Genomic DNA, 21,875 nt, shown 5'->3' with positions numbered 1-21,875 from the left:
CATTAGAAATTCGAGCTCCTTGAGGCCAGGGAGTATTTTTTAATTTCTTGGTATTCCTGGCACTTAGGAGCCTAGCACCTAGAGAGTAATTAATAAATGCTTACTGACCAACTAACTGTATCAATGAAATCGGTTTCCGAATAAATTCTATATCTTCTCATGAAAACAATAAAACCCCCAAATGTGTAGCATGCTATGTGACACTGGGGAAACAAAGGCAGATGCGATGTAAATGGATAAATGAACACAAAGCCATTTCAGGAGAGAGAGAGGGAGGGAGGGAGAGAGAGCGAGAACAAGAGCAAGCACTGAACCCTGTCAGGATCAGGAGGGGCTTTGCTAGCTTCATGCATTTCCATGTTATGCTCCAGGTGCGGCCAAGTGCACACATACGGGTGTAGTGTGTTCAGTTATGGAGGCCTGGTTCTAGGAAGGCTATTGATGAGCTGGTGAGGGTGGGGCATCCAGAGGAGGGCAGCTGGGACAGTGAGAGGCCTAGAGAGAATGCCTTACAAAGATCAATTGGAGGAAGTTGTGATGGTGAGTTTGGTGAGAATAAAGAATGACATGAGAGCTCCCTTCAAGTATTGGAATGGCTGGCATGTGGAAGGATTAGCATTTTTCTGCTTGGCCCTAGCGGGCAGAACTAGGAACTACGTTAGGGATTAGGGGAAGGGGATGGTTGCAGAGAGGCAGATTCAGATTTGATGTCGGGAAAGACACGTAGAGTTGCCCAAAGTTGAGTGTGATGCTTCACACACAGGAGGGAGTGGGTTTCCATCCCCGGAGGTCATCACAGAGATTTTGGGAGACCACCTCTTGGGGATGTTGCTGAGAGAATCCTTATTCACAGTGGGGATAGACTAAGAACAGCCCTGAGATCATCTTTGACAACACTAAAATCTCCTGATTCTCTGTGGGCTCAGCACAAATGGCCATCCAGTACGGAGACTGGAGGACAGGAAGCAAGATGTCGTCCCAGGGAGTCATGTGCCTTTCATGCATTGTGGCTGCACATTTTCTCTGCCTGTTTGATTGTCCAGATGACTCTCCTGGGTCCCCTGGGTCTAAATTAGCCCCTCATTTATCATCTGAAATCCAGGCAGGCTCCACCAAACTGAGCGGGAGGTTGTCTGGTTTCTGCTCCTTCCTATGGCTCTTGTCAGCCCCCTTTCCTTCTCCTGAGAGTCTTGCTTCTTCTCAAGGCAAGTCCTTGTCCTATTCACAGAGGGCTTCACTCTCAGCCTACAGCCCAAATTGCCCCCGCAGTGCCAGCTGATATCAAAGCTTAAATGCATTTGCACATTTATAGGGGAATCAAACCAAAGAAATGAATCCAGGCCAGATCGATGGAGAGTCACTCTTTGGGAGCACAGGCACCCATAATAGCACTGGCTCATAAACATTCTCCTCTGCACGGTTGTCCACCAACTCTAATTCAGATCAGACTCGTCTAGAGGGACGATAGGGACTCAACCCAAGGGAGTTGCTGTAGATATGGGATCTCCAGCCTGCTCTCTCATTTTCTCCAGGAACAAGATGCGTCAGGGGTCTCCCCACTGCACCTTGCTGCTCGCTTTGGGCACCCCGTGTTGGTGGAGTGGCTACTGCAGGAGGGTTGTGATGTCTCCCTGGAAACCCTGGAGGGAGCCCTTCCTATACACTATGCCTCGGTCAAAGGGAACCTGACCTGCCTGAAGCTGCTGGTCGCTTCTGACAATCGGTGAGCAATTCCAAAGCACCGTGGGAAGGGTGGCCATATGACCCCGGGGCTGTGTCCTGAGCATCACCTTGCCCTGGATGGGAGAGCAGCAGGAAGGGGGAGCAAGATAAGACCTGGTGGGTAATAGGATTCCAACGGCATCATTTGGGGAGGGGCATGGTTGTAGAGAGGCAGATTCAAGTGTGATGTCAGGAAAGACATCTTACTAATTAGAGTTACCATTCGGTGGAGTGCTGGGGAGTGAGACGCCCCAGAGGCCCTGGGATTAGGGAGAACAATGTCAACAAGGTTTACTAGATCACAGGCATGTTGGAGGCCATTAAACCCTATCTTCTCCCCCTCATTTTATAGATGAGGGAACTGAGGCACACAGAGATAAGGTGACTTGCCCAGAGTCACATAGCTAGTAAGTATCTGAGGTGAGATTTGAACCCAGGTCTTACTGACTCCAAGTCTAGCTGTGCCTCTGCACAGAGAAACGAGGACGGTTTGCTACGTCTTTCGAAGGTCAGAAACAGCCCCAGAAAGGTTTATGACCTTGGCATAAGGGAGCATCTTACTTCAGGTGGTTGCCTGGCAACCCTTCCTCCAATCCCTGTGTAGGATCCAAGGCCTCAAAGGAAATGTGATGCTTCTTAGGCAAACAAAGAGCCAGACCAAGAAAGTCATCCTTTCACTGTGCTCGACTTCTTCAAATGCCCGGAGGACAGATGCTGTGACTCACAGCAGAGAACCATAGATCAGAGCTGGATGGGATCCAAGAAATGTGAGAAATGTGAAGGTGTTAGAGATTTAGAAGGCTTGCTGAACATTATCAGGGTTGGAAAATGAGTGACTTGGGAAGTGGGTAGGCTGTAAAAAAAATTGGAAAAAGTTGATACATCAGAAATTAATAGAGAAGTGGTTCATTTTCATGGATGACCCACCATCTCTTCTAGGATAAGATGAGAGGGACTTAAACAGCCCTGGAGCTGGAGGATGGGGATTCAATGACGAATCTTACAGAATGAGAAACTTCCTATGAAAATTTCAAGACAGGAGAATAAGCTTCCTTAAAAAAAAAAAAGCCACCTTCTTAGACAACTGTCAAACTTACACCTGCTCAATTCTAGCCTTTGGAACTACTTGGAGGTGACTGTTCATAGGATCCTAAGTCTAGGCCTCAGAGGCCATCTTTACAGCTGAGGAAACTGAGGCTAGGAAATGACTTGCTCAAGGTCACACAGATAATTTGAACCCAGATCTCCAGACTCCGGCCCTGGTGCACCTCCCCCTGTAGCATATGGATCCCTCCAAAGTGACCCTCCCAGCAGCTCAGCTTCTGCTCCCTTCAGTTCTTCCTTTTGTACTTAGCTTCCCCATTCCCAGTACCTCAGCCTCCTCCCAGCCCCTACCCCCACAGGGATAATGGAAAATACTTTCAAGTGACGAATCTGGAGACTCAGACTCAGTCTCCACACCCAGGGACCTCTCCTCCAGGCTATGAGGAAGAAGTTTGTCTTCTTTGCCTCCTTCCCCTTTGCTCACCACCACCAGCTCTCTGAGCCCAGTTCTCTGGTGTTCCCTCTCCCTCTCTCTTTACAACTTTCTGCAAGGAAAGGAGAAGATGACAGTCACTGGAGTGAGATTTTGAGCTGGGAAAGGCCATAGAAAGCATCTAATGCATTCCCCTCATTTTATTTGAGCTGAGGTCCAGAGAAAGCCAGAAGTGCCCATTGCTACAGGGGGAAAATGGTAGAGCTGGGTTTTCAGTACTGGTCTTTTGACTCCAAGTCCAGCTCTCCCTGCCCTAAAAGGTTTCATACAATTCATTATTGTAATGAGTTATGTAAAAATAAACACAGAGGGGGCAGCTAGGTGGCACAGTGGATAGAGCACTGGCCCTGGATTCAGGAGGATCTGAGTTCAAATCCAGCCTCAGACACTTAACACTTACTAGCTGTGTGACCCTGGGCAAGTCACTTAACCCCAATTGCCTCACCAAAAAAACAAAAAACAAAGAAAAGTAAAAATAAACACAGAGATACATACATACCCATTCCCAAGAGACAAAATGTTACACACTCCATTCATTGATGTAATAATGTTAAATGCATCTACACATTAGAGTATGAATGTTACACACCCTGGTACATGACATCAAAGAAATCCTGAGCTAATCTTCTACTGACAACCTCTTTTTGTGACACTGGATTCTCCAAAACTGTGATTGGGGCTCTAGCTAGGGGATCCTTCCAAGCCTGGAAGACTTTGAGTGTGGGCCTGATGGTGTCCTGGGTATCTGTTGTCTGGAGGAAGGAAGGAAGAAGGAAGGAAAGAAGAGGAGGGAAGGAAAGGAGAGAGGAAGAAAAAGGAAGGAAGGAATGTAGGAAGGAAAGATGGGATAAAAGAAAGAAGGAAGGGAGGAAGGGAGTGAAGAAGGAAGTGAGCAGTGATAATGTAAGTGCATATTCATGCTTGTCTTTGAAATGTAAATACAGCTGATAGATCATTAGCTCTTTAAAGCACAGGAAGCACTTTGCAGACACTATCTAGTTGGAACCTCACAAGAGTTTGGGAGGGAGATTGGACAAATATTGCTCCCATTTTATAGATGAGAGAGCTGAGGTTCAGAGGAATGGAGAGACATATCCAAGGTCACCCAGGGAGTCAGTGATTGAGGCAAGAATTGAACCCAAGGGCTCTGCCTTCACCTTCAGCTGCCTCTATTTATGTTCCATTTTGTTCAGCTATTCTCAGTCTCTGAGCCCCAATTTCCTGCTTTTTGATCCCAAATATTGTGACTATAAATATTTTTGTACATAATGGTCTCTTCGAGTATAGTCCCAGAAACGGGATCTCTAGGTCAAAGAAGGTAAAGTAATTTTGTAACTTTTCTGGTATAAAACATAAGTTCCTTCCCACCCCCAGGAGACTTTAAGCTCCCTGAAGGGAGAAACTCCCTCCTTGGCTCCAGATGTGCCTCATTCGATAAACTCACCCTGGAAATTGGGAGGTTAAGTGACTTGCCTATTATGGCACAGCTGGTATATGTCAGAAGTGGGACTTGAACTCATATCATCCTGACCCTTGGCTGCCTCTTTATCCGTTACCCAACACTGCCTCCTTGCCTTACTTATAGTGGACATTGAGTCAATATTTGGACTGGATTGGATAATTCCCAAGTGTTTTCTAGAATGTTTGGACCAATTCACAACTCCTCTAGTGGTGGGTTAGGGTTCCCATCTTCCCACAGTGTCTCCAACACTGAATTTCCCCATTTTTACTCATTTGATGGGGGGAAATCCATGGCTCTCTTTTCAAAATTTATTTTTAAAAAGTGATGTATTTTATTTTTATGACTTTTTTTACCCCCAAATATATCTCATCCCCTTCTTTACCCAGAATCAGACCTTGTAGTTAAGAATAAAAGACAAAGGAAAAAATGGTTTAGCAAAACTAACCAGCACATCCTTCATCCCAGTCTGACAGTATAAGACATTGTTCATGCCCATAGTCCGATATCTCTCCAATGAAAGGACAAAAGTTGAGTCTCATATCTTTTCCTTCATGGCCAAGCTTAGTTATTATAATATTCTGTTTGGTTATCTTGTTCCTACTATACACATTGTTGGATTCATTGTGTAGATTTCCCCCCTTCCCCCATTTCTGCTTACTTTCTGTATCAATTCATATAAGACTTCCCAGGTTTCTCTAAATTCTTCACTTTTTCTGTTTCATACAACACAATAATGTTCCATGACATTCATATACCGGGGTTGGTTCAACTCAGCTAAGCCTTTTAGAGACATGAAACAGAGAGGAAAATTGGCAGAGTTTCTAACCCAAATGGAAAAACAGACCTAGATGAGTGAATTCTTGGCTTTAGCTGACTCCTCCACCAGGCTTGTTTTTCACTGAATGCTAAAACCCTAGAGGAAGAACAGTATCTTTTGATGACTCTCCCTTTTCCCTCTCTTTATGCAGGTGTGTGAACAGGCAGACCCAGAGTGGAGCCTCCCCTCTCTACCTGGCGTGCCAGGAAGGCCACTTACACATCGTCCAGTTCCTAGTGAAGGACTGTGGGGCTGATGTGCACTTGAGGGCCCACGATGGCATGACGGTGCTTCATGCGGCTGCCCGCAGTGGCCACTACTCCCTCGTGGTCTGGTTGGTAAGGAAATGGTCATCTTAGGGCACTGAGGAAAGGAGGGAGAGAGGGTGGCTGGGAAGCTTTGGATCCCCGTGTGATATAAAGTGGGAATCTGAGGAAATCAGGAACCTTGAACTCCAATGACCAGAGGGCTACAAAGATGGCAGGGGATCTTAAGATCCCTCCACGTGAAGATCATGGAGGCAGAGGTCAAGAGCCAGAAGGGAGCTTAGAGGCCATGGAGTCTGACCTCCTCACTTTGCAGTTGATATGACTTAGTGAAAGCCTCACAGCCGACCTGAGAGTCAGAGTTTGAACCCAGGCCCTCCTGGAGTCAGGAAGATTCATCTTCCTGAGTTCAGATCTGAACTCGGACTCAGTACAAGGAAATGGTGACTTGCTCCAGCTTCTTGGCCAAGAAAACCCCAAAAGGCATCACGAAGAGTTGGACATGACTGGAACAAGTGAACAACAGCAACAAAGCCCAGGCTTTGAGTCCTGCTCTCTATCTACCATACCCCCTAGCTACCCAAGGATGTTCATTTTGGCGGAGAGATTTTAGAGGGCTATAACTGGAGGGGAAAGGACAATGGGTTTGGAGGTGGGAGAGACCTGGGTTCCAATCTGAAGGAGGAGGAGGAGAAGAAGGGGAAGGGGGAGGAAGAGGGAGAGGAGGAGAAAGAGGAAGGGGGGGAGGAGGGGAGGAGGAGGAAAGGGAGGAGGGGAGGGAGAGGGGGAGGGGGAGGAGAGGTAGGCAGGTAACAGGTGGGCAGCCTGAAGCCTACACTGGTTCTTTTGATCCAATTCCACCAAGATACTTTAGTAGGCTTCAAATGGGCTCAGCATCAACTTCCTCCTACATTCATATGCCAAAACCAGTGCCCTGTTGGCAGGGAAAGCTTAGTTCAAAGTAGGTGTCAGTCCAGAGGCTAAGCCAGGTGAGAAAACTCAGAGGAAGAACCCAGTCTTTAGGGTAAATGTCTCTGGAGGATTACTGGGAGAACAAGGATTAAGAATCACATAGGATGATAAAGTGTGAATGGGTCAGGATTTGAACTGATGGACAGAGAACCCAGGAGCAATCTCAATGATGCCTTTACTGTCTATGGACAGTACTTTTATATTGGGGTATCTGAGTCCTAGAAAGAAAACAAATCATCCAGTCAATCAATAAACATTTAACTGCTTATGTAGTACCTTTAATGGGGGGGGGGGGATGGCATTGGAAGTGCATCACAAGCAAACTAGCTACTCCCTCTTTCAGCTGCACTGTCCTTGTGAATTAGGTCAGAGCCACTCCTTCCCAACTGTTGTTTCCCTGGGGTTCATTTTTCCTAACTCAAAATCTCCACTCCGCCCTTCCCCCACTCAGGAGCAGATCAGCTTTCAGAAAGAACAATTGAGGGAGCCAACTTCCCTTAGGCTGAAGGAATATTTATTCACCCAGCCTCCCTTCCACTGTTTAAGACTGCTCACTCATGACTCACAGGTTTTGTCAAGGAGGTGGGGGAGAGAAGGGGATTGGGAGAGGGATCGAGACCTAAATTCAGTTTTACTCTGCTTCAGGAAATTGATTAGATATTAATAAGTCAAAAATTACTGATACTCTCATTCATGTAGCTCAAACATCTGTCTAGGATAAAGCCGAGACCAAATCTAGATCCTAAAAATAAAATACAAATCTCTATACCACAAGTCACTCACTTTTCACTGCCTCCTTTCTCTCTGCCTCCCCTTCATTAGTATTGGATCATGCAATCAGGAACAGACAGGATCTATTCTTTTTTTGTTTGTTTTGTTTTGTTTTGGTCTAGAATAAACTGGCCAATTAAAACTGTACCAATTAAAGCAAAAGGTGTGAGTAACTTTTAAGAACAAAAACCACTTTCTTTTTTTTGGTGAGGCAATTAGGTTTAAGTGACTTGCCCAGGGTCACACGGCTAGTGTCAAATGTCTGAGGCTGGATTTGAACTCAGGTCCTCTTGAATCCAGGGCCAGTGCTCTATCCACTGTGCCACCTATCTGCCCCCAGAAAACACTTTCAATTAGAGATTAGCATTTAGTGGGCAGAAAGAGAAGGGAAAGTGGTATTTTCCCATCTCCATGAATTTTTAGGCATCGGGAAGGTTCCCCACCACTTAGACATGCCTACACTTTGGTGTGCCTCTGCCTACCTGAAGGAAGACACCAACTGTTCAGAAGGAATCTGGCTGGACTCAGCACCCTTGTCCTCTTCTCTCTCTGTCTCTGTCTCTGTCTCTGTCTCTCTGTCTCTCTCTACACACACACACACACACACACACACACACACACACACACACACACACATACACACACTCTTCTCCTAACCCTCATATCCATGCCAAATGCCTCAGATGTCAGCAAGAGTCTCTGTTTCTCCCAGGGCTGCAAGAAAGAACACCACCTCTTTGGGACCCCGCTTCCCAGAAGCTCCCACAACTGGTCTCTGAGGGTCTCCTCTTTCTATTTGCAGAGGAATCAGTCTCCTTAGAACCTGGCTTCACTTACTGTATGTGAGGCTCTGTTCTAAGTTCTAGGGATTCAAAGAAAAATCAAAACCAGCCTTTGCTCCCCAGGAGCTTCCATTCCCAAAGACTCTGTACCTGTGATGGGTCCACTTAGGTCCTTGGTGACACTATGGCCCTTGGAAATCCTATGATGGTCCCAACTGGTGGTATTGTGGGTGGAGTGAGTTCCCTGGGAGGACACTTTTTCTCCCTATACAGTCACTTGTCCTCCAACTGATAATCTTAGGAAATTGCTGGGCACACGGAGAGGTAATGTGCCTAGCCCAGGGTCACAGGGCCAGGATGTGGCAGAGAACTCAGATCTTCTTCCTCTGTCTGCTGCATGGCTGGGAATGAATTTGATTGGCTCGGTTGCCTTTTTTCTCAGTAAATACCGGTTTGTTTAAAGTCTCGAATTCAAAATTGTATCCCTCTCTCCGTCCCTCCCCTCTCTCTGAGGTGGTAAGCAATCAGACACAGATGACACATGTGCAGTTATGTAAAACATTGCCACATTGGTCATTTTGTATTAGAAAATGTTAATGAAAGAAAACATGAAAGAAAGTGGAAAATGGGTTCCATCGATATCCGTTTTAGAAGACAATGGATTCCTTCTGTTCATTCCCATTCCTTCTTCCTCTCAGGTCACATTCACAGACATCGGCCTGATGGCTCGAGATGACGAGGGAGCTACGGTGCTCCATTTTGCAGCAAGAGGGGGTCATGCGCCCATTCTGGATCGGCTGCTTCTGATGGGCGCTCAGATCATCCGAGATCACTGGGGAGGGACCCCTCTCCATGATGCAGCAGAGAATGGGCACCTGGAGGTAAGGCGCAGGTGTACTGCCTGGAAAGGCCTGGGAGTCCTTGAAACCCTCCCCAGCTCAACCCTAAGTGGAGCATTGCCCAGGCAGCCACGATGATAGATCAGAGACAGTGCACTGGAAAAAGGGAAGGATGTGGGATCAGGATGTTGGCAAAGCTGCCGACGGCACAAAGGAGGGAGGGAGGGCTGGCTCACTGGAGGATGATCCTGATCCAAAAAGATCAGAGATTTAAGGAGGAACGTGGGCTACGTCTGATAGGATGGAATTGGAGAGGAAGGAATAGATTTTTTCACACAGGTTCAGAATGCCAGTCTGACAAGTGTAAGGAGGAAGGTGTCGTGGGGGAAATAGGTGATGGGGGTCCTTAGGTATTCCTCAGTAAAGAATTACACTCTCACACACAATCCAATTAGAATAAAATGGTTTTTTTTGTTTGGGAGCTAGAGAAAGTGAGGAAGAGGGAAAAGTTAAAGACTTTGCCTCAAGGGAAGGAGGTGGCTTAGAAACCCGTCTCTTCACGACAAAGCTTTTATAGAGGGCAGATGGGGTGACCACCTGGCAAAGGAAAGTTCTTTTGGGGGTAGGGTGGGAAAAGCTTGAATGAGGGGTGGGATGGAAAAGGCTTCCGGAGTTATCTCTGTCCTATGGGGCTGCCCCAGGTCTATAGAATTTTATCTCCCCTTACTTCTTAGGTGTGTCCGTCCTGCTATCTAGTTGGCCAAGCTAAACTTTAATAGCCTCTTAATTCCTCCTTATGTCCTACCCCCATGTCAAAGGCTTGGCTAGGGAGCAGTTTTTTTTTTTTAATTTTTAATTTTGCAGGGCAATGAGTGTTGAGTGACTTGCCCAGAGTCACACAGCTAGTAAGTGTCAAGGGTCTGAGGTCACATTTGAACTCAGGTCCTCCTGAATCCAGGGTTGGTGCTTTATCCACTATGCCACCTAGCTGCCCCCAAAGGGAGCAGTTTATTTTATTTTTTTTAAATAAAAGTATTTTATTATTTTCCAGTTACATGTAGAGATAGTTTTCAGCATTTATTTATATAATATTTCCAATTTCAAATTTTTCTCCCTCCCCTCCTTCCCCCCTCCCCTAGACAGCAGACATATATATACATACATATACATAACAACATCAAACATATTTCTGCATCAGTCAGAGCAGTTTATTATTATTTTTTAAAGTGGGGCACCCCATTACATGCTCCTGTTTCTGTTTCTGTGGTTTTTGCGTGTATGTTTTTTTAAATTTGTTTTTGCAGGCAATGAGGGTTAAGTGACTTGCCCAGAGCCACACAGCTAGTAAATGTCAAATGTCTGAGGTCGGATTTGAACTCAGGTCCTTCTGAATCCAGGGCCGGTGCTTTATCGACTGCGTCACCTAGCTGCCTCCCAAAGACATTTCCTCTTACCTGGATGATTAGTATAGTCTCCTAAATGGTCTCCCTTCCAGTCTGTCTCTTCTCCGATACACCCTCTGCAGAGCTATGAAAATCATCCGAAAGCACAGGTTGGACCTTTTCCCCTTCCTTGCTCAAAAGCTAAAACTCCAAACTCAGCCTTTTAAAGGCCTCTTCATTCTGCCTCCTCCCTCCCTTTCCAGCCTAATGTCATGTTTTTCTCTTAGTTCCATTTTTGTTGAAATTCGTCTGATGTCAGAATGGTGAGCATAGACTTTGAAGGTTGGGTGCCCCATCCCCAGGGTGTCTGTTTCGTGTGGGAAGGGCAGGGCAGTTGGGCAGCTGGCCAAACCTCCCTCCCCATTCATTCCCAGGTCTAATGTTCTCTACAAGTGTCCCAGTAGAATATCTTGAACACCCCTGGGGGCACATGCACCCAGTGGTGCGCTGGTAAATGTTTAACCAAAAAGAGCACAAGCAACACTTTTATTATGAACATTTTCTCCATTACCTGAAGTCTGAACAACCAACAAAACAATAAATCAAGCCCTGGTTAGTAGAATTTGCTTGTTTCAAAGGTGTGGATGCTCCCACTGAAAATTTGACGCATGGCTCTCTCTCAGGACACTGTGAGCTGGCTCCAGCATACCGCCCCCCCCCCCCCCCCCCCCCGCCCCAGGGACCATTGGCCTGGGGCATCATGTGGAAAAACAAATGATTAGAACTGAGGTTTTCAGAAGCCAGATTCCCCCAACTCTGTTCTTCAGGAGACCAACAGAATAGGGCAGCCAATAGGATAGGGACACCAAGCTTGCAGAAGTTGGGATGAACATTTTAAAACTTCAGGACTTTATTTTTATTCTCTTTCCCTTGGTTTCCAGAAGTAGTTCAAGTCGAACAATGAGCCTGGTGCAAGGCCTTTTATGAATAAGGGCTGAGACCTCGATAAGTTCTTGGGAACTGGAGAAAGTGTTTAGGGTTGCTTTGTCATCGGTAAGAAATCTACTGAAGAACAGTCTTCAACTGAGTTGAAGTTCCCATTGGATGTGGAGGTGACCCTGGACTCTCAGAACGGCAGAGTTCCGGCATCTCAGGGTCCTCAAAGGGACCTCAAAGACCATTGGGTCTAATCTTTGCCTGATCATCCTCCAAAATCCAGTCTTTGCTTGAAGAGCAGTCGTAAGTCACTGAACAGATGACAAGAGGAGTTTGACTTAGCAAAAGACAGCAGGGATACAGAAACACTTAGCGCCTTACAGAGGCAGAGGGCCCCAGTTTCCTCCTCTGTAAAATGGGATCATCATAGCACCTACCTTCTGGAGTTGTTGTGGGGATAAAATGAGAGCATATATAAAGGGATCTGCTAATCCTGAAGCTATCTCTGTGTGCTGCTAATGTTGTTCTTATGGCAATCAGGAGCCAAGAAGAACTTCCTAGGCTAGAAGGATGAGTCCATGGGGACTAAAAGACATTTATCCCCAAAGGAGGAAATGAGCAGTTCATGGTAAGGTAGGATTAAGGAAGAAGTCTTATTCATTCTGTACTTGTCTAAAGGATGTAGGATGGTAGAGCAGAAAGCAGGCTCGGAGTCAGGAGACCTGGGTTGGAATTCCAAATAACCAGAGTTACCAGCTGGATGATCCTGGCCAAGCTACCATTTACTTGTATGTCACTTTTTTTTTTTTTTTTGGTGAGGCAATTGGGGTTAAGTGACTTGCCCAGGGTCACACAGTTAGTAAGTGTTAAGTGTCTGAGGCTGGATTTGAACTCAGGTCCTCCTGAATCCAGAGCCAGTGCTCTATCCACTGCGCCACCTAGCTGCCCCCATTTACTTGTAAAATGTACATGGGGCAGCTAGGTGGCTCACTGGATAGAGCACTGAGTCTGCAGTCAAGAAGAGCTGAGTTTGAATTCAGCCTCAGACACCTACTAGCTGTGTGACCCTGGACAAGTCACTTAACCCTGTTTGCCTCATCTGTAAAATGAGTTGGAGAAGGAAATGACAAACCACTCCAGTATCTCTTCCAAGAAAACCCCAAATGGTCATGAAACGTTAGACACGACTGAAACAACAAAAATATGTATATTGCCTTTCTCACAGGAGAGTTATGAGAAAATCACTTTGTGGACCTTAAATGGCTGGAGAGATGGGTGTGGAGCAAGGATGGGGGTGTGGGAAAGGCCGGCAGCCTTCTCACTCTGCCAGTGGTGTCATTGCAGTGTTGTCAGACCTTGATATCTCACCGGGTGGATCCGGCCCTTCAGGATGGCGATGGCTACACCGCACTGGACTTGGCTGTTTATAACGGACATCATGACTGCTCTCGGTACCTGCTAGAGGTGCAGAATCTGGTAATGAACCTGGGTGTGCCAGGGAGGGTGGTGGGGAATACATCCTCTTCCTCTCTGGGCCCAGGAGGGGCATCAACGTGGTTTCTGCCGCCCCACCTAGACGAAAAGTCTCCCACAGTAATGGATTCTAGCGCTTTTTCCTAGGGGTCCTAATGCAGGGATGGGAAAACATCCGGGGGGGGGGGTAGGGGAGGGGGACAGGGGAAATACATGTTGGTGTAGCTCTGGAGGAAAATGCACACCAGCTTTCATGAGGAAAAATCAAATAACCCCCGACCCTTCAGCAACGGGCTAGCAGAAGCAGGACTTGGGCACAGTAACCTGCTGTCCAGAGCACAGCAAACAGGGGGACACAAGGAGAATGGGTGTAACTAGGAATTGTCTTAGCGAGGGTAGGAAGTGGGGCAAGGGGATGGATGGCTCAGAGGACGGCCTACCTTTGGGTACAGTTCTGCTTGGAGAGCGGGGTAGAGTCATTTTGTTGTTGTTGTTCAGTCACGTCCGACTTTCCATGACCCCATTTGGGGTTTTCTTGGCAGAGATACTGCCAGCTTATTTACAGATGAGGAAACTGAGGCAAACAGTTACATGACTTACCCAGGGTCACACAGCTTGTAAGCGCTGAGGTTGGATTTGAACTCAGGGCTTCCTGACTCCAGGGCTGGCAGTTTAGCCACTGCACCACCCAGCTGCCCCACTGACCAAGTTATATTACAATAAATTCGGGGCGGCGGGGGGGGGGGGGGGGGGGTGTTGACTATTAGTGTATCCAACAAGAGCCACTAGGGGGCCTCAGTTACTGGCCATTAATTGGAGAAGAGGCCTATGCCCCAACCCCAAACCCCCAAGGGTTTCCACTTGGTTGTAGCCTCTGCTCTCCACTCTCCACCCCCCACCTTCCCAGCCCACAGACCTGCTGCAATATTGATGGGAGATTGGGTATCACCGGGCCTCCTCCTGGCTTGTCTTGAGTATCTTCCATCACAGACTCAGCAGAAGGTGTTGAAAGTGATCGTTTCCCCCATGACAAATGACCCACAGTTTTCATCTGTGATTTCATCCTGCCAGACCAGGGTCCCTTCCTTCACTGCTTTTCGTCTCCTCCTGGGCCCTGGTGTTGGAGAGGCTTACAGCCTCCCCCATCAGTTGGATGCAGCCCCACACACTTGCAGAGAGTCAGATTGATTGATTGATTGATTGATTCATTTATTCGTTCATTTATTCATTCATTCATTCATTTGTTTGTTTGTTTATTTATTTATTTATTTTGCAGGGCAATGAGGGTTAAGTGACTCGCCCAGGGTCACACAGCTAGTAAGTGTCAAGTGTCTGAGGTCGTATTTGAACTCAGGTCCTCCTGAATCCAGGGCCGGTGCTTTATCCACTGTGCCACCTAGCTGCCCCGAGAGTCAGAGATTTAGAGCCAGATTATAGAAGCTCCTCCCACCAGTGCAATCCCCTCGTTTTACTGAGGGGGAAACAAACCCAGAGTGAGTGGTATGGAGTGGACTCACAGTCCCTCCAGTGAGCTGGGGGGCAAAGCCAGGGCCAGAAACCAGCCATCCAGATTCCTCAACCTCATCACTTCCAACTAGACACCCACCTGCTGCCCCCATTTTTATTTCTGCCTGTCTGTCTGTCTATCTGTCTGTCTGCACTGTGTTTGACAGGGGCAGCTTCTCCTGCCAGCTTCAGAGAATCTCCAAATGATGTTCTGGCTTCTCTGTCTTTCTTTCCTATGGTGGGCTCTTGGGAAATTTTCCTCTACCAATGCAGGTCCACACCTGCCCTGCTACTTACCAGAGTATTCTCTGGAGGCTGAGAGGGTGGGGCTGGGCCTGGGCTCAGAGTCAGGAAGTGTCAGAGGCACACTGGAAGCCTGGTCTTCCTGCCCCGGGGCCAGCTCTCCATCCTGGGTAATCATTCATCTACCACAGCCCTAGCCTAAGCGAGAGTTAGAGATGACTCTCTGTTCTCAAAGGCTGTGACAACCACATTGGGACAGCTGTGTGGTGCCTGGCGGTGGACTCATGGTCCATCTGCCTGCCTCTGACTGAGGACTCACCTGGCTGAGTTCAGAAAGGCTTGTCACTGGGAGGGGCTTCGATCTGTGTTACTGGGGAAATACCCATCCAAGTGAAATGACAGAGGCTCAAAGTGCCAACGTAGTAATTCGTTCATTCATTTGGCCACATTCATTTGGCCATCCATCCATCAAACATCCAAGAAACATCCAAGAGCATTGTAGCCAAAATTTTGGCCTTGGAACCAGGAATAACAATAACAACAACAATAACTGACATTTATACAGCGCTGTAAAATTTGCCAAGTGCTTTATAAATCTGATCTCATTTGACCCTCACAATAACCTTGGGAGGTGGGTGCTATTATTGTCCTTATCTTTCACATGAGGCAGAGAGTGATTTACGTGATTTATGTGTTAGGAAGAATCTGAGCTTAGATTTGAACTCAGGTCTTCCTGACTCCAAGCCTGGCACTCTGTGGTGCCACCTTACTACCACGTAGGTTCAGATCCTGACTCTGATATCTACTAGCTGTGTGAACCAGGACAAGTCACTTAACTTCTCTACACCTCTCCTCTGTCACATGCAAAATGGGGCTAAGAATGGCCATGTTATTTTAAGGCTCAGATGAGATACTCCTCTCATCTTTCTTGCCTCCACATATTTTGGACATTCATCACATTTAATTAATCCTGTGCAAATACAACCAGCATTTAAAATAGATTATTGATGTATTTTTTTGTAGGCAATTGGGGTTAAATGATTTGCCCAGGGTCACACAGCTAGTGTTAAGTGTCTGAGGCCATATTTGAACTCAGGTCCTCCTGAATACAAGGCCGGCGCTCTTTCCACTGCACCACCTAGCTACCCCTATTGATGTATTTTTTATTCATCACCTACATTTCCCACTATATTCCTCCCAGAGAGCCATCTCTTATAATAGAAAAGAAAGAAAAAGTCCTTTGAAACGAATCAACCTGTCACAAAGCCGGGGGGGTGGGGGGGTGGGGTGGGGGGGGCGATGTTTCATACAGTGTTCCTTCCACATGCATGGTTCCCTACCTCTGCAAAGAAGTGGGAGGAAGTATCTTCTATCTCTTGTTTGGGGCCAAACTGTATCATTATAATTTCACACTCTTCTGTTTCAATGCTTTGCTTGTTATTCTTGCCATTGACATCAATGTAGTCATTGGGTGCATTGTTTCCTGGGTCATCTTACTTTATGTCACATCAGTCCATGTGTCTTCTTGTATTTTTCTGTTTTTTTGCTATACTCATCCCTTCCTATAAGATACTAATATATCACCATGATTTGTTTATCTAATCCCCAACTGATGGGCATCTACTTTGTTTCCAGTTCTTTGCTATCACGAAAGTAATGCTATAAATTGGTATATGTGGGGACTTTCTTTTTTGTCATTGACCTTATTGGGCTACATGCTTTTTGGTGGTATCTCTGGGTCAAAGGGTATGGACATTTTAGTTGCTCTTTTTGCATAGTTCTAAATAATTTTTCAGAATGGGTGGACTAATCCACAGTTCCACCAACAATGTATTAGTGTGCCGTTCTCAAATCGACTATTACCATCTTTTATTATCTTTGCTGGTTTACTGGGTGTGAGGCAAAACCTCCTAGTGGATTTGATTTCTGATTTCTTTCATGTGGTTGCCAGTAGTACCAACAAAAATTTTTGAGTGCTTACTGTATGCCAGGCACTGTGCTGAGGATACATCATCTTACATTCCATTGGAGGAGACACCAGTTACAAAATAGATTTATATCAATCAAAAATGTTATTCTATGTTCCAGGCATTATGTGAGGTGACAGGGTTACAAAGGCAGTAATTGAAGTCATTGTTAATTATAACTGTTGGTATTTGGTATTCTTCCCTGCTTATTCATCTGTGAATTCCTTCTGGACAGGGACTGTAGCTCAGAGAAATTTTGCCGAGGGTTCTGACCATAGCGGCAAGTGCTCAATAAATGCAGTTGAATGAACTTTGGAGGTCCTCCTTGTCTTCTCTTGAGCTACTTCTTCTCTCGGGCACCTGCCTCTCAACACCCCTAGTTCTCTCTTGTGTATGCTTATGGTGCTATTTTCCTGATGTACTTGTCCTGACAGCTGGGCACCCATTTATCTGCAGATCAGTAGGATGGGAGCAGGTAGGAGGCACAGTGACCAGAGCTTGATCCCATCCATTAACAAGAGCCTGGGTGTGTATTGCAGAACAAGAGCTCAGCCCACCTCCTCTGTGCACCGTCCAACACCAGAGGGTACCTGGGCTATCAGCTGAGTTCCTGGAGCCTCTCTCTCACTAGCTCTCTGGGAGCTTGTTACCTCTCTCCCCTTGGCTCCCCCCACTTCTTACCTGGTGCTTCAGATTCTTATAGTCTTCTGGACTTTGGTGTGAAATATCCAATAAGATCTTTGTCTGAAACCCCCCATCCTATGAGTAAAACTCGTTTCCTTGCTCCCTACCCCTTGTCCTGCTGAGTTTCCATTCATGGTCATAAATATTTGGGGGGGGGGACAAGGAGAGTTAAGTGATTTGCCCAGGGTCACACAGCTAGTAAGTGTCAAGTGTCTGAGGCTGGATTTGAACTCAGGTTCTCCTGACTCCAGGGACAGTGCTCTATCCACTGTGCAACCTGGCTGCCCCCATCATAAAACTTTAACAAGAACATTAGAAATAGTTTAAAACAAGTTAGCTTCCTTGAACTCCTCCTCCTCTCCCTCCCCCATCTCCTCCCCATCATCATCCTAACACCTACTATGTTCCAGGCACTGTGCTGAGTGCTTTACAATTATTATCTCCCTTGATTCTTACAACTCCAGAAGGTGGGTGCTGCTATTATTCCCAGTGAAGAGCTGGTAAGGTTAAATGACCAAAGATTTCCCCCAATGGCTCCCCAGAGCTTAGTGTCCAATCTGTGGAGGTGGCTCAGGAACTCAAAGCTATCTGAGTCCTTCCCAGTGAATGATGGGAGCCCTAGATGTGATTCCAGCTGACTGTGGTGTCCCTTTCACATCAGGTAAATGGCGTGGGGGTGGCTAGATTTCCTTCCTTGGGGCATTGTGTCAGGCAGCTATAAAGGATGATTGGCAGGCTTTCTAATGGGACACCAGTTTCTGTTCTCAGCCCCTTTTAAAAGCCCGCCTGGGCAACATCTCCTCCTCTATGGGCACACTTTGCCCAGCACGTCAAGCCCTTGAGTTCCAACCCCAACACGCTTGTGAAATACTTTTTTCAAACTTAATACTACTGTCTCTTCTCCAAGGAGGACCCAACGTCTGCCCATTTTGCTATTCCATTCTGTTTCCTCTGGGACAGTCTTCTCAGTGCATGGCTAGAACAAAAGGACTTTCTATGAAGTTTTAGGCACCATTTTTGGTATCATTGGAGTGAGAGGAAGTAAGTGAGAGGGGCCTTGGGGGCTCCAAATGTGAACTCCAAAAAGGCTGCTCAGAGCAGCCTGCTATAAAATGATGTGGCAGCAATAATGACTCGATTCCATTCAGTCAGCATTTTTTTTCTTTTTTTTTAGTGAGGCAATTGGGGTTAAGTGACTTGCCCAGGGTCACACAGCTAGTAAGTGTTAAGTGTCTGAGGCCAGATTTGAACTCAAGTACTCCTGACTCCAGGGCCGGTGCTCTATCCACTGCGCCACCTAGCTGCCCCCAGCCAGCATTTCTTAAGTACCTACTCTGTTCCAGGCACTGGGGACACCAAAGCAGAAATGAAAAGAACAGAGGAGACTTCCAAGGACTGAGGGGAGAGATTGAAAATCAAATACACAGAGAAATGAATACAAAGTAAATACAAATAAAGTGATTTTCTTCTTTTTTGTCAAAAGAGGAAGAGCAAGACTAACAGGGAATCAGGAAAGGAAGTCTCTTATAGGAGGCAGCATCTGGGCTGAGCTCTGAAAGGCATTAATGATTTAGAGAAGTGGAGGTGAGGAGCCAATGACATTGGCATGAGGGCAAGTCTGTTCAGAAAGGGAGATGTAATGTTGTGTATAGGCTATGGCAAATAAGCCGCTTTGGTTGGAATGCAGAGTGCCTGAGGAATAGGATCATTTTGGAATGGTAATAATAACTCAAATCCCTCATGTCTCTGGCCTGGACTATTACAATAGCTCCCTAATCAATCTCCCTGGTTCTAGTCCTTCTCCCCCCATTCTAAAATATCCTCTACAGAACTGCCCCCGCCCCCTCCCCCCAAATCTTCCTTCAGCACAGATCTGACTGTGTCACTCCCCTGATCAAAAGTCATTGATAGCTCCCTAGGGGCTCTAGGGTAAAATAGGAACTGTTCAGCTTGGCTCCTGCCTACATTTCCAGGCTTCTTTCACATGATTCCCCTTCACTTCCTGAGTGAGCAGGGCAGAGTTAGCAAGGGGCTTATTGTTTCCAGGGAGCCCTACAGGACCCCTTTAAATTCTAAGGATGATAGAATTACTAGGGCTCACAGAGACCTTGGCATTCTTCTGGGCCAGCCCCCTCATCTGACCTAGGAGGAAACTGCAGCCTACCGTGGGGAGGGGAGCAGCGGCTGGCATCCCCCACTGGTAAGCGGCAGCTCCAGATCGCTGGCCTCCAGGCCGCTCAGCAGAGCTGGGTCACTCAGGGCTTGTAACGGAATCTCAGCCACCAGGCTGGATTTCAGGGTTTTCATCGAGTGGGGCATGATTTTCTTTGGCCATCGGGTTATGTTACCGTCAAGGTAGCCCCTGCATAATGTATGCCAAGACCTAGCCAAGGTGCCAATGTCACTGGAAAGAAGAGAAAAAAGCGAAGGCCAGAGACAAGAAAGGGCCAAACTCCCAGCCAGCCAGAAAAGACGCTTTGGCCAGGCACGGGACACCAGCCTGCCCATGCCTTGGCCATCTGGCGCCACAAGCTCCCCTTTACCCAGGGTCCAGACAGAAAATCACGATGCTCCCAGGACCAGATTTCCCAACAAAGCGGTCATTAATGTGGCTAAGAATGTCCAGGTACACGGAGAGCTGTTGTCAGGCGGGACCGACTGGGTTTGAGGGCGTCCCTGACACACTGGCCATGTGACCCTGGTCAAGTCTGACCTTTCTCTGGGCTCCTCCCTCAGCCAAGGGGTGCTGGCTCCTCTCAGTCTGGGGAAACCTGTGGGGCCTCCGAAGAATCATGATTTAAACACACGGGATTCCAAAGGAACCAAAGGGTCCTATTGAAACACAGGCATTAAATATGTCTTTTGTTGTTGTTCTTGGTTTTTTTTGCAGGGCAACAAGGGTTAAATGACTTGCCCAGGGTCACACAGCTAGTAAGTGTTAAGTTTCTGAGGCCGGATTTGAACTCAGATCCTCCTGAATCCAGGGCCGGTGCTTTACCACTGCGCCACCTAGCTGCCTCCTAAATATGTCTTTAAAAGGAAACTCAGGGCAGCTAGATGGCGCAGTGGTAAAGCACCGGCCCTGGATTCAGGAGGATCTGAGTTCAAATCCGGCCTCAGAAACTTAACACTTACTAGCTGTGTGACCCTGGGCAAGTCACTTAACCCCAATTGCCTCACCAAAAAAAAAAAAAAAAAAAGGGAAACTCACAGCCCCCAGGCTAGGAGCCAGGCTCCAAGACTCAGGGGTTTGTTCACCTGAAATTCCCCACACGATGAAATGACGGGTTTGGATGAAATAGTGAAATAACCAAAGAATTAGAGGCTGTGTGCGATCCTCAAGCACCTCTGAGTTGTCCAAGAAATGTTTGTCAAACAATTTCCACGTCCTTTTCCTGCAAGGCGTGTGCTATTCTGTCTGAATTCTTTGAAAGCATGGACATGGATTATAGTTGGAAATGTTCCATCCATGAGAATGTGCCCTGTTCCCTGGCCCTTCTGGGATAGTGACTAGGGTTATGAGCTTGGAGCTAGGAAGACCTGGCTTCAAATCTTGCCTTTGACATTTGCTGACCTTGGGTAATTGACTCATCCTCTCTGAGCCTCTTTCTCCTAAATCCAAAAGCGAAGCAATCTCCCTGCTCTGACTTCCCCCTTCCCCTCTGGCCTTAACTCACTGGGCTGTTGTGAGTCTCCGATGAGAGAATGTTTGTAAAGAGCTTTGAAAACCTTACACAGCTCTCAAATGGTGGTTATTATTATCGATTATTATCATGCAGAGCAAGTTTTTGACTGGGCCTGTTCCTTGCTTGGGCAGGAACAGAGAGGAGTTAGGTGACCCTAATTCTGAGGAAGCATATTGTAACGAAGCTTAGGTCCCGGGTCTAGGCCCTCTTCTCTGCCCACTGTGTGTGTGAACCCTGGAGTGGGGGTTTATTACTGAGCCATGAACTAGAAAGGAGCTCAGAAACCCCCTCCCCCAACCGCTTTCCTTTGGAGATGAGGATGAAGTCCTGGCAGGGGAAGGCACACTTGAGGCAGAATTTGAACCTGTATCCTTTGACCCCAGAACCCTTGTTCTGTCTACTGTTCTGTGCTGACTTTTTGCTTATGGGATTTCAGAATATCCTCCCAAACTTTTGTTTCTACTTGATTCTATTTTATTAAATTCAGCCCATCAGGCTACCCAGAAATCTCTGAGATCTGATCTCGGCCCCACTGTTCGAGGGTCACCACGCTCCAGCTTCCGTCATCTGAACGTTTGACAAGTTTGTTGTCCTTGTCTTTCCTTGCGTCCCCTCCCCCCAAGCTGGATTTGCTTTGCTGTGTATCTTCCCCAGATAGAGGGTGGCCCTTTCCTTTTGTCTCCCAGGGCCTGGCAAAGGGCTTAGTTTGTGGTCAGCTTGTAATAAATGCTCAATCATTCAAGGCAAGTCAAGAAGAATTCATTAGGGACCTACTCTGTGCTAGGCACTGGATCACAAATGACAGCAAAAACATGGGCCTTCCCTCCCTT

At 46.9% G+C, this 21,875-nt stretch overlaps 1 protein-coding gene across 1 annotated transcript in view; it reads left to right on the top strand.

Annotated features, from left to right (window-relative positions):
* Positions 1–21,875, top strand: part of ESPNL (espin like) — a 35,734-nt gene that overhangs the window by 3,178 nt on the left and 10,681 nt on the right. The window contains exons 2-5 of the mRNA XM_043998875.1: positions 1,533–1,723; positions 5,690–5,876; positions 9,028–9,210; positions 12,831–12,962. Coding sequence (XP_043854810.1) covers positions 1,533–1,723; positions 5,690–5,876; positions 9,028–9,210; positions 12,831–12,962 — 693 coding nt within the window. The remainder of the gene's footprint in view (positions 1–1,532; positions 1,724–5,689; positions 5,877–9,027; positions 9,211–12,830; positions 12,963–21,875) is intronic.

Source organism: Dromiciops gliroides, chromosome 3 (assembly GCF_019393635.1).
Source record: "Dromiciops gliroides isolate mDroGli1 chromosome 3, mDroGli1.pri, whole genome shotgun sequence".
In the NCBI taxonomy this organism is placed as follows: Eukaryota; Metazoa; Chordata; class Mammalia; order Microbiotheria; family Microbiotheriidae; genus Dromiciops; species Dromiciops gliroides.
Note: the sequence above shows the minus strand (reverse complement) of the source record. Positions and strands in the feature narration are given on the sequence as shown.